Here is a 21,177-nt window from a genome sequence, read left to right on the forward strand (position 1 = left end):
TTACATGTTAGTTGCAACTAGATTTCAAGTTGGTAACAGTAGTCATCACTATTTCATTTTTGAATAATTGGAGACACCACCTAGGCATCCTAGTTGACAACCTTGTGTAGAAAATCCTGATTCTACTCAAACACAAACAACCAAAATTAAACACAATCTACTTTATAGCTTTGAGTACCCATTTGGAACACCCTTTGACACACCCACAGGTGAAAATATTTTAACCAAAATGCATCTTGAAGAAATCAAATGCCACTTAGAAGAGGAAGCATGTGAAAATGAGAGACTTATGGAAGCCATTTGTACTAGAGAAAGAGTTGATCAACAAGCTGAGTCTAACACTCATACACACAATGAGGAAACTAGAAGAAGGTGTTATAGCAATCCATTTGAACACATTCCCCTTGATGGCAATGATGGAAATCACACACCTCCAAGGACTCTTAGAGTCAATGCAGGAGCATGCCCATCCCCACTCAGGCAATCACAATAACATCAGGAAAGTGATGACGAGATCACTAGTGAAGATGTCATAAAATTTTAAGAAGATGAGATCGCTCAAAAACTAATGCTCAAAGATTTGGAGCACAATGAGGACCAATACTTCTAGTATATGGCAGCAAAGGGATGGAAACTCCCTCAAGATTTTGATGTACAATGAATAATCAAAAAATAAGAGCCCATCGAGGCTGAAATCTTGAGAGAAGCAATGCAAGAATTAAGGAAATAACTTGTACAATTGCAAACTTCAAAAAAGCCACCTAAAACTTCATTTGTTGAATCAATATGCACTCTTCCATTTTATAGGAGTTTATACATGCTACCATTTCCTAAGGATATAAAGGTTCCTAAGTATGACAAATACAATGGAAATGGTGACCCTCGTGATCATGTCAGGCATTTTATGCTATTAGCATGGATTTCATGCATGAAGACACCTATCTTATGCATTTGTTTCCTAGGAGCCTAAGAGGGCAAGCTATGGAGTGGTTCACAAAATTGGCTCCCGCTCTTAGAACATTCAATGAACTCACACAATGCTTTATCCAATAATACTCCTACAACATCCAACATTCTGTAACTGTGATGGACCTATGCAATATCAAACAAAATTTGGGAGAACTTTTTGCAACATACCCTCAACAATGGAGATCCCTATACTCTAGGTACCCTTTGTTGGTTCCCAAAACTACAGATTGGAAATCCAAAAGCTCGCCACTTCTCTAATAGGACTTCTCAATTAGTTCTGACCAATGAATGATAATACTTCTCAATTCCCCTACACTTCAAGCTCCACTGCACCTAGGTGGGTAGACTTTCTCCTTGAACCAAATTACTTGGTTGAGAGCTTTTCTAAAGTGAATTTAAACTTTGGGAGTTCTTCAGCTAGCAAGATCCACAAACTTGATCGAAATGAAAACTAGATGCTAGATAATGGTTGAATGTTTTGTATAATTGAATGATAATTAATTTGATGCTTATAGAAGGAATATATAGATTTTCTGACTTCAATAGTAAAAGACCAATGCCTCTGCTCATCTAGGTAATAGAGTCAACTTTAGTGAATTTTCACATACAACTTGATAATATTTTACGCACTTTTCTGCCAACAATGAAATAATTAAGATGTAATAGATCAAATATAAACACAATCTTAAATTAGTCCAGATTGAACTTTAACTCCTCTGGTAGGGAGACAAACTAGATACAAATATAGAAATGATTTAATATTTCACAATATCTGTAATGATCAAATTTAAAATGCTAAGTGACCATGTCCACTTATTCCATATTTAAATTGTATATAGAATTCTAGAAAATAATTACAAAGGATGATTTGCCTACAGTTTAAATCTCTACAACTTTAATAATAAACAAAGAACATTTTATTTTATTATAAAAATAAAATAATTGAGTTTACATTACAAATTCATAATATACTCCTTATCCTTCTGTACAAATAATATAAAAATACTTCTTCTAAGAATATGGATGTCAATGTTCGGATATGTCTCTTGTGTCTTTCAAATAATATGTTTACATATTTATATCTTAAAAACCAAGAGTAGCATCCATTTACCAAAAGGTGTGACTTTTCTTAAAACATTATTTATTTTAATTATCCTCATGTTTTACTGGTTTAATCATGTAATATATTAAACCTTATCGAGCTTATTTAGCGTAATGATCCATATTGTTTACATGATTGTTGGAGACGAAGTATTTGTCATATGGAATTAATCCTTTTGCCATATCGATATTATATATATGCATAGGTTTCCGTATTCGCTAAAGTCATTATTAACAGCAAGGACTCTTAATATTCAATTTCCATTTCTTATTATTTAACAATGTTGTGTTGTTTCATGATTCATCCTCGATCACGTCTTCGATAGGTATGTTTGATAGATATTATCTCCTCTTTTTTATTTTTCGTAACCTTTAAGGCTTCACCTTGTAATGATTTAATATGTCTGGGAACGATATTTTATTGTATACTTTCCATGATGATAGCACCTTAGACGGTATTATATAATTTGAATTCATTTTTTCTTGGATCGTGAATATTCCCAATACTTCCTTACTATATTAGGCTTTTTCAATATATAAATAAATTGATTTTTGCACCCACAAAATATGAATTGAATCATTCTTTCATGTTACGTCAAACCAATCAAGGAACTAGCTATTTCCATCATATGTTCTGATGTTGTCATTTAGTCCTATCGAGCTTATTGACATGGTCTATGCACTGAGAGTTTGATATCCTTATCGGGCTTCTTTGACTGCCGGCATTAATTCCCTTCCAATGTCTTCGATATTTCCATCGTTACTTTCATCTCATATTGGTTTAGACTATCAGAAGGATCTTGACTCGGAATACGTTTATGACTATCCATGTGAGTCACTAATGAAATCATTATGCTTCATGTAGGTGTTTGCTTCTATACGAGCTTCAATCAAGTAAAAAATTCTTCACTATCATCATTACTTTGGATATTAATTATTCTTCTATGTATCGTTGTTCATTCTATCACTACTTCTTGTCCTTAAGTCGATTGTCTTTGATATTAATAAAACTAAAGCAATCATTGAGTGTGGTCTTGTAGTCAATTTCAGAATGTTTTGTTTGCTTCTCTTGAAACAACCCATTTCCATATTTACCAGCACTCAAAGTTATCATCGGGCAGTTATAACACTCACAAATACCCAGGGACAAGTAGCTCATTTATGCTTTTCTATGGATGATTTGTTTAGTCCTGAATGTGCTTTGGGAATTTGCTTTCAGAAATTTGGTTGGAAGTGCATTGCTATAGCTGGGAGTTGATTTAAGAGGTAAATAGTGTAATGGACATTATACTATGTGCTCTGCTTTAATTTTGTGAAACCTAATTAATGGACAAGCTGAAAAGTATGCTTAACTCATCATTCAAATGATCTACCAAGTTTTAGTTTAGTCAGCATGTTAACAATAAAAAGATGAAATATGATATAAAGATGGGTAAAAAAGGGATATAAATGGAGCCCTTAATTCTAGAAAATTGGGCTCCATCACCCTCGACAAGTCCCTGAAGCTGAGAAAATTGACATTTTTGTCAACACACTTATACCAGAGCTATACTTTGACTTAAGAAAATAGTTGTACACATCCTTTAAAGCAATGGTTGAGAGTGCATATCACGTTGAGGATATTGCTATCAAAAAGGGTGACATTGTTGTGAACAAAGACAAAATAGTAGACAAGGGCAAACCTTGGAATAAAAACAAATATGTTGTAAATGATAAAGTAGTGGACACTCCTAAGACCAAGGAACCTATGTTTAACCATTATAATGTCATCTATGCTACAAAACAATAAGAAGGTTTGAAACCACAAACATCTGACAAGAGCTCTAAATTTACCAAAAAATGATACGTTTATACAGCAATGGTTAAGCCTTATGAAGTGGTCTTAAAAACCTTAATTGTAAAAAAGTTGGTTACACTATCAAATAATTCCCACCCCTATGACCTACCCGTCAAATCCTCGTGGTGGTGAGAGGATCATATTTGTAATTATCACAAGAGAAAAGGTCAACATTGAACATTGTTTTAAACTCAATTACGTTATTCAAGATCTCATAGAGGCTAGTAAATTTATCAGAAATGGCCTCATTAAAAATTTTGATCACAAAGCTTTTAAACTACCCTTGCCAGAATATGAGAAAGGTGAAACCTCCAGAGGCTGCTAAAAAGAATCATGATGCCAAGATCAGTTATGCCTATGCTAACATGAACAACGTTATAGGCATGTTTGAGCCCGTTGAGTATCTATGCATGACAAGTTCCAATCATGACAATCGGCCCAGTTATAATGCTAAGGATGAAAGACCTAAGGTTGTCCTCAAAATGAGAAATTCTCCTGAACAACATAGGAATACCCAACCTAAGGTGGTCCTTCGAGTGGCAGAACCTTCCTCTTTATCGAGTGAATGACTTAACGTCATTACTAGGGGGTAATCTAAAGTTTTTCTAGAAGTTTCTCATGATCCTAAGAACACTTCATCTTCTAAACAAGAAACTACCTCTATGATCTCCAATTATGACCTTGTCAGCCAATTGCAACGTACCCTAGCTCAAATCTCCATTTTTGATTTAGTAGAATTGTCCCCTTTACACAAGGACATCCTTGAAAAGGCCTTGCATTTTGCCAATGTCACCATGGATATTGACACTGAATGATTTCAAGCTAATGTGAACCATATCTCTTCACCCCACTATCTCACATTTCTAAAGAAGATGATCAAGCTCTTAGTTATCCCCATAATCTTTCCCTCCATGTTGAAGTCCTAATATTCTATACTCGCATTCACTAAGTCTTGATAGAAAATGGTGTGGGGTTGAACATCATCTCATTCAATGTGATCCAACAATTAGACATGTTTGAATTTTCTATTGGCACCAGGCGCAAGATTACTATCAAAGCCTATGATGAGGTTGAAAGACCTTCTAAAGGTCTCATTATACTTCCAATTTAAGTTGGTCCCATTGAGAAAGATGTTGTTGTCCAAGTCCTAGACATACCACTTGCCTTTAATTTGTTATTGGAATGACCCTGGATTCATGACATGCAAGCAGTACCTTCTACATACCATTAGTGCATCAAGTTACCTTTTAATGGTACTAAGATAGTTGTCCCTTATGACAACTCAATGTCTATCAACACATTATTTTCTACAGAAACATTGGTTCCACATAATCGCTCTTCTCATGAGTTGATACTGTGCTTTAATAGAGTGTGAATAGAAATTGAAAATGATGAGCCTAGGCATCGACAAATACACTGTAGACTCTATTTTTGCTTTACCTATTTCTCCTCGGTCTTATGGGAAACCTTATGCCAAACAGAAGCACTCTACTTCTGTAATGACTATTTTTGGCACCTTTATTTAATCCTTTGTTCCCCTAGAAGCAAAAAAAGAGGAACAAGAAATCAAAGATTGGATCTATAGGGAAGAGGAAGATGAGGATGAAGTCACGGTTACTACTCCCATCTCTCCTAAATGTTATGACAAAGGGTACAAAATTTTGGCAAACATGGGCTATCAGGGCCACAAGTCCTTAATTGGTAACAAAAAGGCTCTTACAAAACCCTTAAGTCATATTGAAGGTCACAACACTTGAGACACTACTAGCCTAGGCTTTGGGGTAGAAGATGAAATACCAACATTTGATAGAAGAGCTCCTATATCCAATAAATTAGAGGATGATGATCCTCCTTTTGTCACTACCACTTTGCAAGATGGCGATTTCATGCCTATCACCTCTCTCCTTTGGGGAGAAGAATCACTAACTACATAAAATGATGCTGAAGCTTCTACTTCTCAACAACATGAACAAGCTGAATCTAATCATAAGGACTTAAATAGAGGAAGAATTAGACAAAATATTGTTCACCTATTTGTTAGGAATCTAAGCACAAATTTTGGAGAATATGGGTGGGAAAGCACATCAGATGCATCTTGCAAAGTAGGGGTGCATGTAATTCACACCTATACTACCCAATCGAATCTAGTTGATGAGTCTAGTGTAGGGTTAGATGAGTTTGGTTTGCAAACTGCTTTAGTGGATCATGTTGGTCCCTCTAGGTCTATTCCTAATCTGGATTCTTTTGCAACATTCACTACATGCTCAACTTTGCATGTCACTAGAGATGACTCCTTTCGTGTCAACAACCTTGAAGCTTCCACATCACTCTCCTTGATTCACCCTAAATTCATAGATTGGTCCATTCAACATCAAAGACCTAAAATATCATCTTTTTAGAACGACTATGAGATTGCTTTCTACCTAAATGCCATTGAACCCATCACTTCTTCCACCAATGAACTTGTGGTTAATATGAAAAAATCAAATATCAAGTACCTTAGTCATAAAATTAAAAGAAAAAACAAATGGTCAAATGGAAAAAACCACTTTACAACAGTATCTAAACCTAAAAAAAAAGTAAAAACAAAGATGTATCCAATGGTGAAAATCTCCTCAAGGTGCCAGCAAATGAGGTACTTGGTAGTCTGCCAAGCTATTTTCAAGATAGATCTTTAGTTCTCATTGAACCTACATAGCCTATCAACTTGGGGACAGAGGAATCTCCTAAAATTATCCATGTGGCTCAATCATTGTTTGCTGAAGAAAAGGAGAGTTTTGTCAGGTTCTTTCAAGACAAGAAGATCAATTTTGCATGGACATTCTCAAATATTCCAAGACTTGATATAGATTTAATCATACATCATTTATCTATCTCTCCTAGTGTAAAACCTGTTAAACAAAAATTGAGAAAGATGCATCCACATGTAGCCCTCATGGAAAAAGAAATGTTGGAAAAACTCTTGAGTGCAAACTTTATCAGAGCTATTCATTACGTAGAGTGTATTTCTAACATTGTAAGGTCTATGTCTAAACATGACAAAACCATTTGCCTCTATACTGATTTTAGAGATCTAAACAAAGCATGCCCTAAGAATGACTTTCCACTACCCAACATAGACATGATAGTGGATATGACAGTAGGTTCTAAAATGTACTCCATAATGGATGATTTTTCTAGGTATAACCAAATTAAGATTGCTCCAACTGATCAAGAAAAGACTGCCTTTACATGTGCCTAGGGCACCTTCTACTAGAATGCCATGTCGTTCAGACTCAAAAATATCGATGCTACCTATCAAAGAGAAATGACCACCATCTTCCATGATATGATGAATAAAAATATGGAAGACTATGTTGATGAAAAACTAGCTAAATCTAGAAAATGAGACACACATCTTGAAGACCTTATTCTGATATTGGATCGTATGGAACAATTTTAACTTAGGTTGAACCTAAAAAAGTTTGCCTTTGGTATTACATCTAGAAAACTAATAGGCTACATTATATCAAAAAAAGGCATTAAGGTTGATCCTAAAAAAGTCCAAGCTATCATGGAAATACATCCTCCAAGAAATATTAATCAACATAGAAGTCTGCAAGGATGTCTGCTATCCATTGGAAGATTCATTTCTCAGTTGGCTAATAAAGCTCAATCTTTTAACAAGAATTTTCATAAAGGCTCTACTCATATCTGGAATGAAGATTGTCAAAAAAGTTTAGACCAAATCAAAGGGTACTTGGCTAAACCTCTAGTTTTTATGCCACCCATTCCAGGAAAACCTTTGATTTTGTATATTTTAGTTACAATTTCTTCTCTAGGAGCATTATTAGCACAAAGTGATGAGACTGGTAAAGAATGTGCTATATATTACATCAACTAAACTTTGGTGGCTTACAAAGTGAACTATAATAATATTGAGAAAGCATGCCTTGCAAGGGTATTTTCTTTTCAAAAAATCCAACATTACATGTTTGCACATACAGTTCACTTGATTGCCAAAATTGGTCCTCTAAAATATTTGTTAAGCAAAGATGTGCTTACCGGTCATCTAGCTAAATGGATGATGGTTCTTTCAGAATTTGACATTCAGTATGTTGAACACAAAGATATTAAGGGACAAGTCATAACTAACCAATTGGCTGATTTTCCAATAGAGGATAAACACCTATGCAAATTGAGTTTCCAGATGCCTCAATTATATACATCATTGAGAGAACTTGGAAAATGTACTTTGACAATTCTCACACACAGAATGGGGTAGGAGTAGGCATCTTTTTTATTTTTCGTCATGGTTACACAATCCCTAAATCATACAAACTCTTATTCCCTTGCATGAACAATATTGTAGAATATGAGGCATTAACAAAGGGGGTCAAAATGGCTCTTGAATGGAGAATTACTGAACTACACATCTATGGGGATTCCCAACTTGTCATTAATCAAGTGAACAATGAATACCAAACTAAAGATGACAAGTTGATACCTTATAAGAAGTTGATCGACACTCTAAGGAACTATTTACTTTTGTGACATTCCAGCAAATTCCTAGAGTAGAAAACAAGGTTGTCAATGTTATGGCTACACTAGCATCTATCCTCCAACTACAAGAACATGAATCATGATTTGAGTTCCTAATGGAAGAACTACGTCAAACATCTTACAATTCCTCAGATAACCATGTGATATGCACTATTGTAGGTCACAATTCCTCCTACTATGTGGCTATCTTCTCTTACCTACATGATCGGGTTATTCCTGAAACCCTCACATGCAACCAAAAGTGCCAACTCCTTTGCAATGCTTCACATTACACTTTGGTCTCCAGTGACTTGTATAGGAAGGGTCTAGATAGAACATTGCTTAGGTGTTTAGAGCTAGAAGAGTTTGATAAGGCACTCATATAAGTCCACGATGACATTTTTAGGGCACATTCCAATGGCCTTGCACTTGCTGAGAAATTATTTAGGGCGGGTTATTACTGGCCAACCATGCAAGCCAATGTTGTTCATCATGCTGAGTCCTACAAGAAATTTCAACTTCATTTTAACTTAATTCATGCTCTTGGACATGATCTTATTCCCTCTATGACATATTGGCCATTTGAACAATGGGCCTTTGATTTGGTAGGGAAAATTCATCCAAGTGTATCTAGTGGGCACAAGTTCATCATTACAGCAACTGGGTATTTCACCAAATGGGTTGAGGTTGTACCACTATCTATTGCTACAAGAAAACATGTTGCCCTATTTATACCGAATCACATCATTTGTCACTATGACATTCCTTCCTCCATTATTACTGATAATGGAGGACAATTCAAGAACAAGGACCTCAAATAATTGTGCAAGAAATTTTGAATCAAACAACATTGGTCTTCAATTTACTATCCTCAAGGGAATGACCAAGCTGAGGCCTCCAACAGAACATTGTTGAAAATCTTACACCAAATAGTTCACAAGTCAGGGAAAGATTGGCACTAACAAATTAATCTGACATTATGGGCCTATAGAAATATGATATGTACTCCTACAAGCGCCACACCATTTTCTTTAGTCTATGGCTCTGAGGTTTTCCTCCCATTAGAAGTTGAGATCCCCTCCTTGCGAGTCTCCTTACATGGATTGATAACTGATGAAAACCATAAAGCTATGCAAGTATAGGAACATGGCAATTCTTGATGAATGTCGTAAGGCTACTTTTGATCACATGAGGTCTTATCAGAAGTGCATGTCTACTCAGTATAACAAGAAAGTTCATTCCTATGAATTTCAAGTAGGGGAACTTGTGCTTAGAGAGAACCCAAAAAATTAGTAGCATAGAGAGCAGAAGAGAAAGTTTGAACCTAATTGGTTAGGCTCATACATTTTCATAGTAGTATTTGGGTCTGGTGCTTATCAACTATCTACTCCTGAAGGGGAAGAACTTGCAAAGCCTATCAATGTCCTACATTTGAAGAAGTTTTATGCTTAGAGGCCTATAGTTCAATTATCTTCTACATATCTATTGATGTTGAAAAAATCCTAAAATTCAAAAAATATCCTTAAAAAAATGATCATCTTAGTGAAAATCTAGCAATAGGTGTTTTGATGTATCACCAGAAAAAAATTTAAAAAATTAAAATATACAATTTTTTTGAAAAAGTCCTAAAAAAACTGTCAAATGATCAAAACCTAGAAATAGGTGCTACTTGAGACCCTCGCACCTATGTCTATCAGTCTTAATCACCCACTCTATAACACATTTCCTAGCTCAGAATTGTTTATTGTCCTTGTCTCAAGGGCACAACTACTTAGCCTGTTAAGGTTTCCTTGTCCATCAGAGTTTCTTTGGCAACTCACAAAACAATATTTCGCAACACTAGCCCCCAACATGACATCAAATGTTTTTTAACACTTTTTAGATAGTTCACCTATAGTCTTTGATGTCACGATATTTCTCACTATTAGAGTCAAGTCTTGAAGAAATGGCCAAGTGACTATTTTCCATCTCATGCTATTGTTATGTTGTAGATTTTCTTGATGATTTTGGAGACTTGTAGCATTCTCACATTTTTGCATTTATCTTAGCTCTCATTATACTTACATTATGGCATACTTTTCATCTTAGTTTCCTTTATTCTTTAGCTTAGTTCTATTTGCTAGCTTGCATTTCATTTAGAATAGCTTGCATTTGCATTGCATTTTATTCTAGATTCTTGGATATTGGCACTCTTGCCTCTACTCTTTGAATCTCTCATTTTATTGTACACCTTGCAAGGGTTGCATAACTTGGTTCATTTGAGAGCCACCACATTATTATTTTGCACCTTTGCACATCATAGAGAGAGAGAGCTATAAGATGCCTCTTGAGATGCCCTCTTTCATGGGTATTCTTAAGAACAATGGTTTATAAAAGTGTGACACTTTTTGTAAACACATTTTTGGGCACCAAAAATGTACATTAAGAAAGTGTCATACTCTAAACCCTTCTATCCAAATGATTCCATGAGTTTGAAATGCTTGGATGTCTGCTTAGAGCTCCCTATCCATAGAGTGCAAGAGAGTATGTTTCAAGCATAAGAAGGCTCTAAACTAAGCCTTAGAGATACTCTTCTTGTTAGTAAACCATGCAACAGGAGGTTTTTTGAGACAAGATGCAAGAGTGCAAGTGTCCACAAAGAGATTCCTCAAATAAGCAATGCAAGCATGAATCTACACTAGAATGGAATGAAAAATGTAGCTAGATTAAACAAATGAGATGTGTTACAAAACTAGCCTAGTTATGCTATATGATCTTAGGTTATTGCAAAAGAGAACCTAATCTACATGCAACTACACTAAAATTCCATGGATGATAGAAAGTAGACAAAAGGTAGTTCTCCACAATGCTTGTTGAATATTCAAATGATAAACCTACAGCATAACAATACTCAAGTGTGGATCCTTTGAGGGGGAAAGCTCTCTCTCTTTTAAGGATGTATGGACGATGGATGATCAAGGGTGGAGTTTGAAAATGAGATTGATCCATGTGCACACACAAGTCAACCAATAAACATTGAGTGGGTTAGGAGAATGAGGTATTTTATTAAATTAAAAGGGGACATGTTATTTTTATCAAATAATGAACTTGGGATGGTGTAGTCAAATTATAGATTATAATCAAATTAATTGATTTGTAGCAATTTGGTCTAGGTAAATGATTAATTAATTCAGCCAAAATGTTGAGAAGGGGGCTAATAGTCTAAATGACCACTTTTAGGTGATTACAATACCCATTGGTGTACTTCAAGATATTCCCACTTAGAAATTCTCTTCTCAACACGCTGCTACTAGATATTTCTCTATTATTAATGTCTGCTTCCCCGTTAAATTTGAAATTTGTGGTAATAAAATATTTACGAAGTCCTCTCTTTTAGCTTAAGCATGTTCTTTCCTCAGATTTGGAAGACCAAGGACATAAACTACAAAGATTGTAACCAGGGGTGCAAATGCCAAAGTTCATGCCTATAGTGTGGTGGGTTTTGGGGTAAGAATTGAATCAAATTGTACAACTAATTATGAACTTAAATGGAGTACCAAATGTCATTGAAATCTTTTAATTAGACATAATGCATGAGCTTAGTTGTTTCAAATATGGTTAATGTAATGTGTCCAAAAAAGGTAATGAGATTCTCATGTTAGTTAGTACCACATATTAGCCCACAATTTGACCTTCCTGAAATGTCAAAATAGAATATTAAGATTAAGATTTAATTAAGGACAAGTATGGAGATGTAATAGAGATATTATATGCCTTGAAAATATATTTTAAATAGAGGATAAGAGATAATAGGAGATTACTTGGAATATCATTATAGTCATGTTGAATGTTGAGGTTAATAACAATTAGAACTAGATGTTTATTTTTATTGTAATTTTGAATGCATTAGTTAAAATAGAAGTAAGTTAGAAAATTGAAAATAGTTTCTTAATAATAAGAATGGAAAAAATATCACTAATTTTAATAACAAACTATTGTTGACATCTATAATTTCTAAGATAAATCTTGTGAAAACTAAAATATTCACCTAAAAAAATGCAATGATCTTCATATCAAATTTTTGTAATTATTTAATTTTTCAATCAATCAAATTTATAATACTTTATATGAAGAAAAGTAGTTAAAGAAATTGTACTTAATCATAGAATGTTAAATGTCAATAAAAATATAATGTACATTCTATAAATCCATATAGACTTACACCAAAGTCATAGGGATATTAAACAAGAGATGCAATGTGTCAAAATTCCTGCCAATAATTGGAAAAGAAGGAAAATGTAGATTTATAGGTAGGAAGGATATCAAGTGAGAGCTAAAAAAGATAATGATATGTTATTATATGGACAATTAAAGGTAGAATGATAGAGAGAGTTGAAGGCAATTTATTATTTCAAAAAATATATAAATAACAATAGAAATTATATTATATGAATGAACTAGCCATTTCTACCAATTTAGTTATAATTTGAAATATTTGATTTCAAAAAATAAATTATTGATTACTTAATTCAAACTACCAAAATATCTAATTAGTTTGAGGGGTAGTATTAGTTTTACAATTTGTCAAATGGTATAAAAAAAATTAGAGTAAGATTGTAAAATAGTAACTAGTAAAATATAGTATAAACTTAAAGAAATAACATTTTACAAATGACAAAAATAAACATCAATGTAAAACTAATCAATATATTTAAACAAAGAAATATAAAACATTTAACTCTATATTTAGAAAAATAGATAGTGATAATTAATATTGATTAGACATTCATTTGTGAGGTGGAAGATAAAAATGATTTTTTTTTGAAAAGTTAATCCGCTTGTCACAAATGTGGAAAATGTAAAGTTGTAAAATGCATTCATTAATGCATGATAGACTTGTTAGAAAAAAAATTTATTTTTTTATAAATGACAAAAATAAACATCAACGTAAAACTTGAAAAGTTAATACACTTGTCATAATTGTGGAAAAGATAAAGTTGTAATTAATGAATTCATTAATGCATGATAGACTTATCAGAAAATATTTGTATTTTTGTTGAAGAAAATTCAATTTTCTCCCTACCAAAAATACTATGACCCAATAGAATGAATGAAAAATGTGATTTATAAAATAATGAAAAATTAGAAAAAGATATAAACATTTGAAGTTTCTTTTAATCTTTTAAATTTTATGAGTTGATTAGTCAATTAAATTGAAAAATTGAATTGAATAACTCCAATACTTCATAGGAACTAATATCTAAATATGAAAGTGTATGATGTCATGTAATGTCAATATTAGAAATGTACAATATTATTTGTCAATCAGAATACAAAAATAGTAATTTTACCCACTGATCAGTATGCTTTTAAATATAATTGAATCATTATGAATGAGAATGTGAAAATTTTGATAGGGGAGAGGAACCAGTACTTGAACATGTTCCAATAGTTGTGATAGGAGTTGTTCACTTAATACCTACACTTACTGACATAATGTCCAAATTTTTTGACAACATTGTACAATCACTTGTGACTTTAAAGTTGTTAGTACAATGCTAACTACCCAAAATTGAATAAAATGTACCCTTAGTTAAAAAAAATTAACCAATGATGTGATGCTACATCAGCTATTCAACTATGGGTACCCTTTATGCATGACCAATGGTCTCACTTTTTTTTTGGGCTATTTTGGACAACTTGGCAAAAAGCATGTTGATGTAGCATCATAACAAGTGATGTGGACTTGAAACCTTAGTTATAAGTAGATGACTTGCCAAGTAAGCTACTATAAAAACTGGGAGTGATTTGAAATTTTTGTAGGATTTTGATAAGCATGAAGTTAGGGTGTTCAAGTACTAGGTCCTCTCCCCTAGGGGCATGGACTTTTCACTAAATTGGTCTCCTATAGTTGTGCTTCCTCCCTTTCTTTTGCCCCTTTCATAAGTATTCATCTAATGAACAAATAGTAGGGGAATTCGACACATATTACAATTTTCTTGATGGATGATAGTTATTTGAATTTGACATGTATGACTTGATTAAGAACTACGTGCTTCATAACTAGAATGAAAATGTAGTTCTTTATATATTGTGCATGACATTTGTGGCAATGGTAGTATTATGCAATTTAAATAAAATTATATTAAATTCATATAACCTATCCTATCGAAAAAAATATAGGGAAATTAAATAGTGTTTTTTTTTGTTGCACTAAAAGAACATTTTCAAAATAGTCATGGAAGCCAACCACATTCACTATTTTACCATAATAACACATTGATTAGATGTTGAATTGGGAGGAAGATGCAACAGAGGAGAGGTGCTAGAAAACAATATCAATTACATAGATGATGTAGGGTTACATTGATGCCCTTCAAATTATAGGGGTCAAATATCTATATTTAGTAGCTATATGTATTGTAGAAATAGCTCTTCATCACTCCAAGATTATTAGGTATATTTTTTCTTGAAGTTTCATTTCTTGATTCTTCAACTCTGGGTTCTACGTGTATACACGCACACACACAAACGCACACACACACACACACACACACACACACACACACACACACACACACACACACACACACACACACACACACACACACACACACACACACACACACAATGCTAAATGATTTGGAGTGTGTTCTTCCGGATGCTAGGTGAAAGATGGACTCAGAATTGGTGTAAGCATAAAAAAGGTCATGTTGAAGGATCCAAAATTCTGTCTATAATATAATTTGTTCCCTTCAAAATATACATAGTACTAGATAAGCATAAGTCAATTGTAGTGCACAAAGAGAATGTCTCATGATTCTAGTGACCATCTCATATCCTATTTAGTAAAAAAAATCCCAAAGCCGCTCTTACATTGATAGCCATGGAAACCATGAATTTGTGGGGTTAGGGACATTCTCTATTACAAATTCTAATAGTCTCTAAAATTCCATTGAGCTTTTCCTCTAAGCTTGCTCCCTGATCATATTTTCTAGCAATCAAAGTCACTTTGCCCAAATTTGTGCTTCACCTTAAACTTGTGATAATATGAAAAAAATAACTTTAAAAATAGTCTAATCTCAAAATCTAAAATGCAATACACATTCTGATCTCCAAATCAAGATGTATATTAAAGTATAGGTTGTGGCCATAACCAAATTCCAAACTATAGAACCATTGGATCACTACTGCAATGTTCCCAATTGGTCTTTAAATATGAAAGACTTATATATGCCAACCAAAAATTTTGCATGTCAATGCATATAGTTTCTATTGAAACTAATTTCTAGCCTTGGAACATAACATGGGCCAAAATCACTCAGTTAAATAAATCCCTACTAGTCTTCGAATCAAGTTCTATCAATACCTGAATCTAGAAAGAAAAACTCCAGATTCTGGAATTTAGAGGATACTATCTCATGTTCATACAATCTTGCTATTTTAGTTTTCTAGCATCCACTGAAACATACACCTCTGTTATATGGCTAAGAAAAATAGTTGTTTGTTAAATTGATATAAAAAGGAATAGCATTTGACAATCATATTAATTAATTAATTTGTTGTTGGAGTCGCATGCTAGCAATAGGGGATTCAAAATCTATGCAACTCATAGTTTTGCTAATGGCTTGTGACATTATATAAATTGTAAGAACAAATAAATTATTTTGTAGTGGTAATGAAGTTTTAAAAAATGAGTAGCCCCTACAACAACTAATAGGATGAGAAATGTAAAAACTTTCCCTATTATATTTGTTGAGAGGAGCGAGAGAGTTGAACTCAAAGATTCTAGGAAAATATGGATTTGTTGGGAAATGACAACCATAAACTACATGATTAGCTACATTTACAAGTTGAAACCTAGATTTTTTGATCAACTATTTCTACAAATTGAAACCTAAATGTAATATTTTCTTATTTCTACACCTATAATTCAAGGGTTACATGACAAAAGAAAGGTGCATGTTTTCTTATTTCTTTTACATGCTTCCAAATATAGGGTTACATGACAAAAGAAAGGTACATGTTTTCTTATTTCTTGTATAAGCTTCCAAATACAGATCGATGAAGCAACCATTTGGCATACCCAAAATCTTACAAAGGCACACTGAACCTTTAAATCCTCAAATCTACCACTATCACCCAGAGTACATTTTTACTCAACTTGGAAGAGAATATATTCTCTTATTTTATAGTGATAGTCATTTGAGTTTTTTCTACAATAAATCCCTAATAATACAACTTTCTCCGAGATCTTACAACATTGATTGATAATTAAGAAACCAGCTCTTCCCATTTGATATAGAATGTGCTTCCAATCCAAATTTGGAGTGGAAACAAATTCCTATTAATTTAATTGAGAAGGAAAGTTGTAATAGCGCAGCTCCAGTCATAGTAAAAATAGTGGTCACTTTAGGCCTCATATTGTAAGTAATCTACATGATACTTTGGCAAGATAGTGCAATGGAGAACTAGATAGAAATCATAAAGAAACTTTGAGATAAAAAGTTTAATAAAAATTTGGAAAATTCACAAAGAAAGTTCCAAATTAGAAGCTCAAGAAAAATCTAGAGAATCTTCCCTATAAAAAATTTTTGTTTTATTTTACTTGACTTTTATAGTTATGTATAATTATGATGTAATAAGATTTGTATTTAGTTTGAAGTTGCTCAAATGCAGGAGAAATGAGATAAATCATATTTTTCAATTATTAAAAATATAGTATATAGTTTCGTTACAATAAATTTAATACTGTATTGTGATTGGAATAAATTTAATATTGTATTGTGATTGGTCATTTGACTAGTCAAATGAAACGAAAAATTTGGGACTAAATGGTTACATGTAGAAGGAACTAATAAGATAAACCTTGTGTTAGATTGGCAATCTTTGAGCATCTAAAAACATATTTTCAAAAAATTAAAAAACCTAGAATCTTTGAACATCTATAAACACATTTTCTATATATCTCATATTTTTTAATTCATCAGCTCTTTCAATGAGGGATGCCTCCAAATTCTAATTTTTTTAATTATATAATGCTCTCAATAATTTAAATTTGAAACAAAAATAATAATAATAAACCTTGGATTGGAAATATATAGGCATCTATGAACATTTAACCAGCCGATACCCTATTAACTCTGGAAACTCTTGCAAATAAGTTCGGAATATAACATGTTTCAAGTGAAAGGGTGCCTAAAATTGAAACCATTTTTTAATAAAACTCTCAATCCTGAAAGAGAAAATCCCAGATACAACCATAAGATAATGCATTCCACTATATAACCTTACTAAATACTGACAAGATTAAAATACCTGTGTGTGATTCTCCCACAATGTTTTGAATGATGCACCAGAAATTTCCAATCCCCGCAAATGTTGAAGAGGAATCCATGCGGGCAATGAGGGCAAGCTTGGCCGTTGTGTCATATACTCGTTCCCCTTAAGCTCGAGCCAGAGTAAGGAAGCTGACGACTCAAAGAAACTATCTGATTGGCCTAAAAAGAATCTAACTCGATTGTCCATGGAATTATCGACAAAGGAATGGAAACACCTGATATTGGTTTTGGCGAGGATATTTTGCAAACCCATTAATTCCTGCATACACAGAAAAAAGCAGTGCAGTTGTCAGTTTATGTAGTAACAACTTAAATTTGGAATATTATAGTACTAACTACAACTGCAAATCCGAAAGGGTAACGAGTATAACCATGGATTGCAGATCTTGAGGACGCCACAGACGATGAGGAGGACTGAGCTCAAGTGCCATTTCTCTTCCCAAGTCTCTCAGGTGGTCATGCATTCTGTAACCATCACCGAACTCCTCTCCTTCTATAAGGCATTTATCTTTTAGTGTTTGCAGTGCAGTTTGAGCGCCCCATCCTGATCCGTCGAATATTCTTTCGGCTATATACTTTGATTCCCATAAAAAGAAACAGGCAATATCCATGAAAACTTGTTTTTCTTCATCTTCTAATGCATCGAAACTTATTTTCAATCTCTGTTTTACATCTCGAGGCAGTGTCTTTTTAGCTTTTACCAAATTCGACTCCCAAAACTTGAGATCTCTACCATGAACAAGCCGGCCCAGAACCAAAAGAGAAAGAGGTAACCCGCCACACATGTCTACAAATTGCTCAACCAACGCCTCGTACCCTGCACTTGGAATAGAGTGGTCAAACGCATGCCAGCAGAACAGTTGCCTCCCGTTGTTTCTGTCCATTCCTTTTAAAGGATAACCAATATTAATCCCTGTAGAGATCATCACTCCAACGTCACGAGTTGTTACAATAATAAGACTATTACCTGATTTATTTAAGGTATACATGATCAATAGAGCCTCTAACTGCTCCACATGATCGATGTCATCTACAACTATTAGGAAGTTCAAAGGGATTGTTGTTGTTAGAAGGCTATTGAGATAGCTTTTCCCTTCCTCTATGCTTGTAAAACTTTTTTCTCTGTCAAAAAGATCTTTAACAAGCTTACTTTGCAGATGACGTAGTTCACCTCTCGCAGAAGCTTCTCGCACATCAAACAGAAAGCTTGCTCTAGAGTATTCTGAAAGTTTTCTATTAAACAACTCTTTAGCCAGAGTTGTCTTCCCAACTCCACCCATACCAAAAATGCCAACAACATTAGGCCTATTTTTCTTTTCTGCCAGGCCGCACTGGGTCTCAAAATCTTGTACAAGTTCATCAAGACACCGTCTTTCAAAATCTTCCACAAGATTGTTAAGCCCTACTGGATACTTTGCAACATGCAAACATCGTCTGCTTTGTAGTACTCCTTTTTCCACTGCCGCTACTATGGTTTTGTAGTCGCTGAAACTTTATAAAATGAAAGTGGAATTCAATGCAAAAATAGTAAGCAGAAATTGAAAGGAAAACAGAATCATATAGAGTAGTACAAGTACCAAAACCACAGAAAGGTTACCTGTGAAATTCTACTCCAGCTATATATGAAAGAGTTTGAAGAGCTTCCTTCCACTCGTTGAGTTTCTGGAGGTACCTGCCCTTTTTTTCATACTCAATGAACGCACCAGCATATCTTCCCTTTTCAATGTGGCGGAGTTCCCATGGCTTTACTTCATAAAACACGGGAATAATTTTGGCCTTACTTTCTATCATGAGAAGCAGCTCATTCAGGCACCAGGAGGACTCTGCATATCCTGGGGAAAAGATGGCAATGTGTACCTTAGCAGAGCGGATGGCAGTCTCAATAGTAGAAGGAAATGATTTCCCAAGTTCCTTCTCTTGAGAATCAAGAAACGCCTATATTCCCAATTGGCTAAGAGAGTTGTAAAGCTCCATTGCCAAAGTCTCTTTGACATCGGGGCCTCTGTGATTGATGAATACATCAAACAATCTCGAGGATTCAAAAACCTTCGCTGTTTTGCTACCAGGTTCCATTTCACTGAAAGCATTTGATTCCCGATTTCGCTTGTGAGATGATGAAGAAGACGCCATTACTTGCAGTTCAAACACTAACAGCACTTGATAAAATAGCGATAGGGAGAGAGAGAGAAGGGCATATGGATTTGATCGCGGTACGCGTAATGTAATATGAACTTTTTGGGATGAAGAGGCGTAGAGTGAATCAAATAGATCATACTGCAGGTAAGCTTAAATCTTTTCCTTGAAATTACTATGACCTGTACAATGAAGAAGGGAGGTTGAGTGCTTTCCTCGAAACACGCAAACGGAAAAAACGGGGAAGGAATTTTCCAAGAACTTCTTAAGTCCCCGGTGTGAGAGGGGGAAAAGGGTAGGAAACTGCCTAGAACTTGTTCAAACCCTAGTCTGTGTAGTCAAAAAAGCAGGGGAGGAAAATGCCTGGAACTTATTCAATCGTCGGTGCCTGCAGGGAAAAAAGAATGGTGGGAAAATGCCTCCAACAACTTGTGAAGGCCCTGATCTGTACAAAGGCGGAAAAAGGGAAGAAAAATGGCTATAAAGGGCCCCGTGTATAAAGGGCCAAAAAAAAGGTCGGCAAATGCCTAAAACTTGTTCAGTTCATGGTCCGTATTGTTAATAATGAGGGAGGAAATATGGCTATAACTCATTCAGTCCCCGAACTGTACAGGAAAAGCAGGTGACGAAAATGCCTAGAACTATACACGAAAAACAGGGGAGGAAACATCGAAGGGAAAGAAAAATACTTTGAAAAAAAGATGAGTTGTTACATCCCCGATTGTACGGCTGTCGGCCACTACGGAAAAAGTTGGAGCCTCCTCAAGAAAGTCAAGGCAGTTCAGTTTCCGCGAAACATCCGATGGAATAAAGGAAAATTCTACGGAAGGGGAACCAAGGTGAGCAGCCTAACTTTAGCGGTTCACTAAAATTGTCAAGTGGGTTCTCAAATTTTTATTTTTCGTTTTTTTAAAAATTTAATTAGTTTAGCATATGGAAATCTATTTGGCACAATCTAATCTTACAAAAAAATACCAAAGACAAAATAAAGTAAATATTTTTTTTTTGAGATTCATGAAAATATGGTGAAATTTTTGCAATGTTTTTGCAGTTTTTGACTACAAACTATGTAGATCATGAAGATCAAACACTGGAATTTTAAAAAAAAATCATGATGTTTTCGATCTTTTGAAAATTGGTCAACTGTAGATGGAATATTTTTATTGCACTAATATAAGGTTTTTTAGTTCATGTGCTCACATATTGACTCCTCTCCCCTACCAAGACAATGAAGAGGTTTGGTCCATATTTGAGTTCTTACATCATGTTATCAAGCCTACAAAACAAATATATTGT

General features: G+C 34.1%; 1 protein-coding gene across 1 annotated transcript in view; it reads right to left on the reverse strand.

Annotated features, from left to right (window-relative positions):
* Nucleotides 1-20,539, reverse strand: part of LOC149545609 (disease resistance protein L6-like) — a 40,618-nt gene extending 20,079 nt beyond the window's left edge. Inside the window, 3 exon segments of the mRNA XM_089793810.1 lie at nt 17,726-18,007; nt 18,120-19,239; nt 19,346-20,539. Coding sequence (XP_089649936.1) covers nt 17,726-18,007; nt 18,120-19,239; nt 19,346-19,878 — 1,935 coding nt within the window. The 5' untranslated portion in view covers nt 19,879-20,539.
* Nucleotides 20,540-21,177: the final 638 nt, after the last annotated feature.

The sequence above is a fragment of the Cupressus sempervirens genome, chromosome 7 (genome assembly GCF_028749045.1).
Source record: "Cupressus sempervirens isolate cs-2001-9-10 chromosome 7, ASM2874904v1, whole genome shotgun sequence".
NCBI classification, from domain to species: Eukaryota; Viridiplantae; Streptophyta; class Pinopsida; order Cupressales; family Cupressaceae; genus Cupressus; species Cupressus sempervirens.